We start from the raw sequence: 8,951 nt of genomic DNA on the forward strand, positions 1-8,951 counted from the left end.
TATATATATATATATATATATATATATACATAAATATGCATGTACATATACAACCCAACGGCTTTATAGATCAGAACAGTCTATGTAGTGTCACAGAAAACAATGCATCAACGGTAAAAATCCTCTTTCAATCACCTCTGACGCCTCGAATCTTCACGATTGCGGGTCGAAAATGCGGCAGCCTTCTCTGCACGTTTTTTGATATTTTTCTCTCTTTCTGCGCATAAAGAAGAAGCCATTGTAGAGAGCGAGACAACTGCCGTTCCATTTTCTTTTCGAACAATGAAGAAGTTAGTTTGTGATACAGCAAACTGCGCTAAGCCCCCGTACGGAACCAGTGCTTCCTGAATGTCTTCAGGTATAGAAGAGGCCCATTTGTTCACTGGAAGCCATGACTTGCCACTTGGGTAGAGTTCCAGGAGCCTTGCCACCAACTGAGGTTCGCTAAACGTATTGCGGCGAGCAACTTGTGAAAACGACTGCGGAGGCCCGCCCCTTGGGGGGCGGCCATCACGAGATCCACCAAATCGTGGTTGCTGTTGTTGTTGTTGTTCACGAGGAGGACAGCGTCCATAACCTCCGTTCGATTGTAGTCGTGCTAGGCCAGCAATGGTTATGCACCCTTGTAAACGAAAGGATCGCATGGTTGGTTTCTTTTTTCCCCCTTGAATCACTCATGATAATGATTTTTTTTTTAAAGACAGACAGAGAGACAAATTAATTTATAAACATGGAAGGGTCAGACAAGAGTAACATGCATGCGCAATAAAACAAAAACTGTGCTCAGTTTCCCACACATCCCTCCCATTTACAGCTTAGCCAATGAAACAATGCGAGTCCCATGTAATTCAACTATGCCTAGGCGAGTGGCAACTGCTTCGACATTGGAAGCAGTCACACCGCCCCCAGGCATTATAACAATTCTCCCCCGAGCGTGTTCCACCAACTCTGCCAGACGATTTAGATTACATTCAATGGCGGTGCCCGACGGCCCTCCATGGGTCAAAATACGGTGAAACCCGTATGAACACAGCGTATCAATAGCCTGAAATTGCTTGTCGGCGGGAATTTCGTCAAAGGCCATGTGAAACGTAAGAGACATCCCTTTAGCTGCTGACAACAACACACCAATTCTCTCGTCCACATTTCCACCCGCATCCAGAGCACCGACAACAACACCATCCGCGCCCAAACGTTTAGCAAGCACCACACTTTCTTTCATTTCCTGAAATTCCGCGTCGCTGTAGTGGAAATTACCTTCTCGACACCGTACTATCACCATTACGGCAACACCTCGACAATGACAATATTCCACAGTCTTCCGTATCGTCTCCTCCGAAGGTGTGACGCCACCAACCTCCAAGCGGGCGCACAGCTCAATCCGCCGAGCACCTGCATCTATGGCTTCAGGCACACGGTCATAGCCTTCGGAACAAAATTCTTTTAGTACCATCATCTTCCTTTATCCAAAAGGAAAACAAAATAAGAAACACGAAAGAAATAGGCAAAAATGGAAGGAAAAAGCAAACTTGACCACAAGGTTCCACCATACCCATAACAACAACAAGAATAACGACAACAACAAAATACACTACATTTCTCTGAGAACTGCGACAATGAGATAAAGCAGAGTCTCTACTTATCTTTGGAATACCAACCCTTTTGCCCCTCAGCATAAAGATTTTTAAACGCATCCTCGCCGCTTTTCCCTTGAGTAGTTTCATTTGCTAAAGATGCAGGTGCACTCCACTCGGTATGAGGTGTCATAGTTGTCTGAGCCGGTACTGCGTACTGCTCACTTGATGTAGTTTCCCACGAAACTGGAGCTCCTGTTGACCATCCACCATCAAGCATCGCATTTGCTACATTGTTGTTATCCCCTAAGGCTGGTACTCCGAAATTGACATCGTACTGAGGAGTAAACATAGCTTGTTGCGGATTATCGATTTGAAAGACATTTGTCTCACCAGGAGCCGCAGAGTTAGATACCGGCGCAGAAACAGTCACTGGAACACTTATAAAAAGGTCATCCATAGATATTGCAGCCTCTTTCTTTTCGGACACTGTAGGTGGCAAAGGTGCTGATTCCTTTGTAGGGTCTTCTTCCGTGATATCTGATGGCAATGGAGATGGCTGTTGTTTGGCCACATCCCCAATCTGTGTTTCTTTCAATGGGGCCTCATCTTGTTCATTCCTTATTATCCCCAAGCTTTCCAAAGTCTCAGTAACATCTTCTCTCGGGATGCTACTTAGGCGAACATCACCTTCCAATTTTTCCAGCAACGAAGGTGGAAGAGGCCTAAGCCGGGGAGGGGGCCGATCAAATACTTTGGTCGAGCTGAGGATTGAATCGAACAGTAAACGCAGTCGTTCCCCAAACACACTGTACTGTCGGTATAGCTCCAGCCACACTTTTTTCTGATGAAGTGAAAAGTCATCGAAACCGTCAAGTATAAAGATAACGCGGTCAGACAGGAGCTGATACAAGACTTTTCCGTCGTCAATAATCTTCTGATAAGCTTCCAAGGTACAGAAGTTATCCACGATGGCCTCTCTATACTCCACCTCGACAAGAGCACCAAGCTGTGTCAACAATGCCTCGAACAATGGGGTGAGAGAATCAACGTCTGACGAGCGCAAAACTGAGCTGAATTCAACACTCTCTAAACGGTTCACGATGCCAATCTTTTCCTGTGAAGAGGCACGCTCTTCGAGGTAACGCAAATACTGTCGGATAAAAGCTCCTTGTGCTGCCCCGTCCACATCTTCGGAAAGATCCTTTAGATTCCAAGCACAAAATATATTTCGATTTCGCTGTATATAGCTGTTTACCTCATCGGAGCCATCCCTCATCAAACGGTGCAATGTCACCAAGGACTTGAGCACCACAATCCAATTATGTGTATGCAATCGTTTCTCAAGCTCCGAAACAATATAATTGGAAATATTCTTCCCGTCACGAGTATCGGTTTTATAGTGCCCGTAGGTTGCAGCAAGAAGCCTCTGCATATGCTTCTCCTTTGGAGCCTTCAACATATGACTTGTAACTTTCATAATGGCCCGATCCAGCTCATCCCCTGTCACGCGACTCAACCCGATGATGGCCTTTTCCTTCAGGTAACCTGCGCCCCTCTTCAACTCATTAGTGTCCTTTTCATTCATTGTATCAGCCGCAACCACTCAAGAAAATCTTGCAGAAAGAAAAGCAAACAAACAAAAAAAAAACAGGGCATTGCAACAGTCAAAGAGGAATTCACCAGTCTCAAATGGACACAAAAGAAGGTAAAGTATGACATACTTTTGTAGTTTTTCACCTCAGTCTTATAATAGGCCAAGGGAAGCCATAATTTTCACCTCTTTACTTTATCAAATAGAGAGCCAATCGCCACTGAACTGCGTAAAAGAGGAGCAGACATTACAACAAGAGCCTGTGTTCACATATACACGTACAGAAAGAGAGAGATACTTCTCCAAATAGAAAAAAAAACCCTTACACAAAACAAAGATTCACCCACACCCTGCATGTACAGATCTGTGTCCAACACATGGAAAAGAAATGGGCGGTCGCCTCATTGAGATATTCCAAATGGGCGTAGCCCTCTAACTTCGCTCCAAGCCATCCTAGACAAAAGCAGAATCCAGTGCAAAAACAACAACCCTTACATACATGAATGCTATCACCGGTTGCACAACATGTCCGTATTCTTTTTCAAATATAAGAAAAAAAGCCAAGTGACTCACGGCTTGGCGATAAAAATACACAATGGGCATGCTAGACAAGCCAAGAGATAGTGATCCAGAGTTACGTAGTATCTGCATATACACATTTCTCGTCCCGACAAACTCACTCTGTTTTGCCACAAAGCAAGGTCATTCGCAATTTGCGTCCATAGAGAGTTGTAGACACTCTTTCCCCACTCTGAAACAGACCTCCATTCTCTCGATTCACTCTCTCCAAAGCACACACAGGATACACACAGAGAGGGAGAGAAAAAAAAAAAACCGTCATCTTAACTATATGGCAATACTTCGTAGTTATACGAGCCACCTGGCTACGTTTCCTGTCCCCGTACAGGGCAAATTACCTCAACGAACAAACCACAGTCATCGCAGAGCTGTACCTGATATCCAACACGCCACAGGTCCGCACCGCAGACTTAGAAACAAACGTCCCATGGTGTACTTACAGTCACGATAATACCAGGCATACCCAAGCAATCACCCGTCCCCAAGGCCACTGTTCAGCACTAAAAAGATATATGCTGAATGTAAGAGACCGATAGGCCACGCAACGCAACAAGCATGTTAAAGGTCACAATAAGCCACACGTGGTCAAACATGAACATATGTGATGCCCCAATAAATCCTGAGAAATGCAGAAACCTGTAGAATGACATGAAACCTTTTAACAAAGGATCATCCTTCCTTAGGCAGAACCCATTGTCTCTATATGAGGATAACAGCACAAATGCACCGCCTCTATGATGTAGCTCTGTAGTGACCAGGTATCAGATTGTCACCAACAAAAAAAAATCGTTCAAACTTCACCTTTTTATCCGTTTACTCAGCCTTACTCTTATTGAGACAACAGAAGAGGTGGAGAAAAACACACCAGCTCTTTTTTGTTTGTTTCTTACGCGCTCGTACGACCTTTTTTTTTTCATTTTTCCTTAGAGCCCCCCCCCCTTTGCGCTATAGATGAAAAAAAAACAGAGAAATACTGAGTACACAAACGCTTAAATTATGTATCGACAGAGAAGCGCATAGAAGACCTGAGAGCAACACGTAACGATTTACAATGGTCTAGGTAAGAATACAGTTTTCGATTCCGTGGAGTTCCTCTGAATTTCCCTTTTAAAGGTGCTAAAGGCGTTGGAAGTAGTAGAACGAACTGAGTTCTCTTCATGGCTCTTGGCAAACTGTAGTTCAGCATGTAGCAAGTCTATTGTCCTTCTTGCATTCAGCAACTCTACTCGTGCTGTGCTGAGGAGGCCTTCCATCTCCCGTAGATTCTTTCGAATAGAATGATTCTCTTCCTTCAAAGCAAACCGACGCCTTTTACTCTCGACAAGCAACTTTTTCATACTTTCTGCCTTGCCACTTTCTATTTCAAGTGCACCTTGCAACTTCGAATTCACCGCCATGATATCGCTCTTCTCTCGTTCATGCTCCAATTGTAGTGCATTCAACGTTTTGGCTGACAACTCTTCAGACGACTTCACGGCATCCCGTAATTTGCATTCCAATTCTCTTGCCTTGTCAGCATAACTAACTGAAGCAGACGCTGCATCCTGTCTAGCTTTTGAAAGTTCTTTACCCAGTAAATCCTTCTCACTTTCTAGCATCGAAACTATTGTTTTCAAATTTACAATTTCATCATTCTTTTTGCGCTCGTCATCATCCGAGTACTGATGCTGTAACTGCAAGCTATTCTTAAAAAAACCGACAACACCTGGTTGCTCGCTCTCACCCAAGACACTCTTACCACTCTTTACTACTTCTGAGTGAGCACCAGGCATTGTTTTTACATGCAAATCCCCTGATACCTGTACAACAGATTTAGTAGTTTCTGAAAGCTGCCTTGACAAAACCTTTACCTTTTCCAGCAGATGTCTTGCAGAATCCCAAGCATCTCGAATTGTACGCACATACAGCGCAAGAGACTCTTCGTACGATTCACAAACGTCGTAATATGCGGCTGGATCACTTCTTTTACGACCTCGCTCGAATTTCTTCATTTCCACTAATCGTTGTCTCTCAATGGATGGAGGCTTATAAGGAATTCCAGGCGATGTCACGTAAGCAAGTGAATCGATGCTGTCATCTAATGAAACTTCTAACTGATCTTCAATCTCCCTCAGTGAAACATCAACCTCAAACAACCACTGTCGATACAAAGGCAAAAGTGAGGTAACTTCGCGTAATCGACTAATCTGTGAAGTATCAGTGCTATTTTCGGACAACTGTTGAGTCTTCTCACGTGCTGACGATAACTCCAACTGATACTGGTTTATCTGCTCCTGAAGAAGAACAACTTCGGCCGAGGCCTTGGCATAGTTACTCTGTACCTTCTCTAATTCAAGTTCCATGACGTCATCCGCCTTTACTATACGATTCAGGCGCTCAATCTCGCGCTCACTTTCCCTGCTCTGATACTCTAGTTTGTGAATTGTTTCATCTCTCTGTTGAAGCTCTTCAATGAGTTTGGTCAATCTACCATCTACCTGTCCTTTTACACTGTGAAGGAGACCAGAAAGATGCTTGCGCTCTGACAAAGCCTCAGACAGTTCTTCTTCAAGAGAAAAACGACTTGTCTTAAGGCGGGCGATCTCTGCCTCAAGTACGTGTATCTGTGACAAAAGTACGCGTCTTGTTTCTTCTAAATCCTTCTCCAGTCGTGACACTTCCCTAGTCTGATCATCGACTAGAGAACGTAGGCGGTCATTTTCATCCTTTACAATCCCCAAAATCTCTTTTGTAACCACCAAATCCTGGCGAACATGGGCTATTTCTCGATGTGGAGGAAACTCTTTTTTTTCACTGACTGGCGCCGCAGACATTTCACCTTCTTCGCAATAAAAAGCAAAAAAAGAAAAAAAAACGGAATAGAATTCAAGTCAAGAGAAGACTAGAAGAAATGAAAAACCTACGTATAACATTTAAGCAAACATTATTTAAAGCTATAAGCTGCACCAAAACTATATAGTCGTAGAATTGCAACTCTACATTCATCAAGTGCTAAATATGTATACCTTCAATTCCCGTAGATGGTATATGCAAGATGCGATCGGTACCGTAACCATCAATGGAAACAACAGAGATATCGCCATCTATTGCTTTTGCGGCACAGTAGGCATAAGCCATCCGTATAGGGCTGTGTGTCCATGTGTCCGCCTCCTTCAACACACTCTCTGCAGCTTTGTAAGAAGACCAATACCTCAAGACATGTTTCACTTCTTCTAGAGGCATGCCACCAGCTGTATCTGATACGCGAACAGAAAACTCTTCATTACCCTCCCGCTGAGAAAGGGTAACATGGACAGGTGCACAAGGAGTGCCAAATTTTTCCTGTCGCACAAGATTCGCCTGAACAGCATCATCGATCATGGCGGACACAATATCATACAACATGTATGGTATGCCTGTAAAGGTCAGATTCGGATCACCTGCAACCCTCAGTTCAATTCCCGAATCTTCATACATATCGCTTGCTGAACGAATTGCACATTTCAATACCTTTACAAGCGAGCACTCGCGACATATCTGACCAACAAAGGCGTCTGGATTGTGATCAAAAAAGAGCGGAACTGTCAACTTCTCGGAATCTTTCGGTTCTAATTGCAAAATGCGCGTTGACAGATACATGTAATTGCCAACAATAAAACGTAGCCGTACACGCCCCATGCAGAACTCATCGAAAAAATCCTGCAACTCTTCGATTGCGGCCAATAGTTTTTTGTCTGAAAAAGAGCACTCGGTCCATCTCTCACGTTCTCCAAGCTCATGCATGCCCTCACTTAAGAGACTACTCACGTTATAATGTCGAAGGAAAACACGCCGGATAAATGAGTCAAAGTTGAGCGCACTCTCGAGATCAACGGGTGGTTTCGTGCTCTTGACGTCGTGGAAACTCCATTCATACCATCGACGGAGCTCCTGAATGGAAGGCATCTGAGACAAACCAACAGGAGCATGAGTAAGGGCACGCGCTCGTTGAGCCACACGAACAAGGTACTCGCGATGAATCACCTTTGCATGTGCGCAGAGATCCTCAAAACTCCTTATGTGCACCATATTCCGAAGCGGCAAATTCTGAGTCATCTGAAGGGCATAAAACTGATTCAACTCAACAAATTCCTCCGCAGTCAAAGGATTTTCCACGACCACATCAATTTGCCGAGCAGCCCCTCGGCGTTGCTTTGCCAGGACCTCAGCTGCAGCAGCAACATCTGGGGAAGCTGTCTCAACAGCCTGCCTGAACGCCTTTAACTCAATAACCTCCTTTTCAAAAGAATCCAGGCGATGAATCAGATCCATGAGGGTGGGTGTCAGAAGGCGAAAACAACGACGCATCGCACCCCTTACAGCTAAGGCGACAGGAACAAGTAGATAAGAAGAAAAAAAGAACCTGATACACACGTATTGCCATAAGGGAAAACAGGTTCAAAGAAAACAGATTTGTCTAATCAGGATTCTTAATAATAATTTAAAACAAAACGGATTGGCACCCCACTTATAAAGCAACAAATAGACCAACAAATTTGTCAAAGGTAATTGACCGAATTCCAAGCAAACGTACACACCATTCTATAAGCCATTAAGCTGAAAGAACGTTCACAGCATTAAAAATGGCAAGCAAAAAAAAAAAAACAAGACACAAGGTGAAAGGAAGTAACAATACCTTACAGCAAACCATTAAAAAAAAACAACCCAATACTTAGCACAACTGCATCCTTTCAGAATAAAACAGACACCAGAATACAACAGTACTTTAAACCGTCACTCCTCAAAGCTCCGTTTACCAGTAGAAAAACATAAAGGAGACACTACGCATATTACAATATCAAGAGAAACACCGAATATTTATATACTTCGCCCCCGTTTTTTCACGACATCCTTCATAGCATCGCAGAAGCGGCCGCCCTCGGAGAGCACGCTTGCTTCCGCCTACCGGTGGCATCGGGAGCCGTGCTTTTGTTGTTTTGGTCATTTTTGTGCTTTGCTACCCGATGGTTTGCGGCCCGTGCCTTTGGGGGGCTCGTGGCGCAATTTGGGGTGACGGCCGCCGCCCCTCCTCACGCCCGCTGCCCCACCGGGGGTTCCGGAAAGCGACCCGCCCAAACCCCGACGGACAAAAGCAGGGGGCGGGGCGTCACGCAGGCGAGGCCGCGGGGCCGGAAAAAGCCGGCGGGGGAAAAAAAAAGGCGCGTCGGTCCTTCTCGGTTTTTTTT

At 44.6% G+C, this 8,951-nt stretch overlaps 5 protein-coding genes across 5 annotated transcripts; all 5 read right to left on the bottom strand.

The window, feature by feature from the left end:
* Window positions 1-131: 131 nt before the first annotated feature.
* Window positions 132-644, bottom strand: DQ04_07171000 (hypothetical protein; the record flags this gene model as incomplete). The annotated part of the gene is made up of 1 exon (XM_009315047.1): window positions 132-644. The coding sequence occupies one exon, from the start codon at window positions 642-644 to the stop codon at window positions 132-134; it is 513 nt and encodes a 170-aa protein (XP_009313322.1).
* Window positions 645-808: 164 nt separating this feature from the next.
* DQ04_07171010 (copper homeostasis protein) lies at window positions 809-1,456 on the bottom strand (the record flags this gene model as incomplete). The annotated part of the gene is made up of 1 exon (XM_009315048.1): window positions 809-1,456. The coding sequence occupies one exon, from the start codon at window positions 1,454-1,456 to the stop codon at window positions 809-811; it is 648 nt and encodes a 215-aa protein (XP_009313323.1).
* Window positions 1,457-1,635: 179 nt separating this feature from the next.
* DQ04_07171020 (putative clathrin coat assembly protein) lies at window positions 1,636-3,162 on the bottom strand (the record flags this gene model as incomplete). Its single annotated transcript, XM_009315049.1, has 1 exon — window positions 1,636-3,162. One exon carries the CDS (start codon window positions 3,160-3,162, stop codon window positions 1,636-1,638), a length of 1,527 nt encoding a protein of 508 aa, XP_009313324.1.
* Window positions 3,163-4,793: 1,631 nt separating this feature from the next.
* On the bottom strand, window positions 4,794-6,560 carry DQ04_07171030 (hypothetical protein; the record flags this gene model as incomplete). Its single annotated transcript, XM_009315050.1, has 1 exon — window positions 4,794-6,560. One exon carries the CDS (start codon window positions 6,558-6,560, stop codon window positions 4,794-4,796), a length of 1,767 nt encoding a protein of 588 aa, XP_009313325.1.
* A 178-nt stretch (window positions 6,561-6,738) lies between these two features.
* Window positions 6,739-8,073, bottom strand: DQ04_07171040 (pyruvate dehydrogenase (lipoamide) kinase; the record flags this gene model as incomplete). Its single annotated transcript, XM_009315051.1, has 1 exon — window positions 6,739-8,073. The coding sequence occupies one exon, from the start codon at window positions 8,071-8,073 to the stop codon at window positions 6,739-6,741; it is 1,335 nt and encodes a 444-aa protein (XP_009313326.1).
* Window positions 8,074-8,951: the final 878 nt, after the last annotated feature.

This window comes from Trypanosoma grayi (assembly GCF_000691245.1).
Source record: "Trypanosoma grayi strain ANR4 Tgr_717_V1, whole genome shotgun sequence".
Lineage (NCBI taxonomy): Eukaryota > Euglenozoa > Kinetoplastea > Trypanosomatida > Trypanosomatidae > Trypanosoma > Trypanosoma grayi.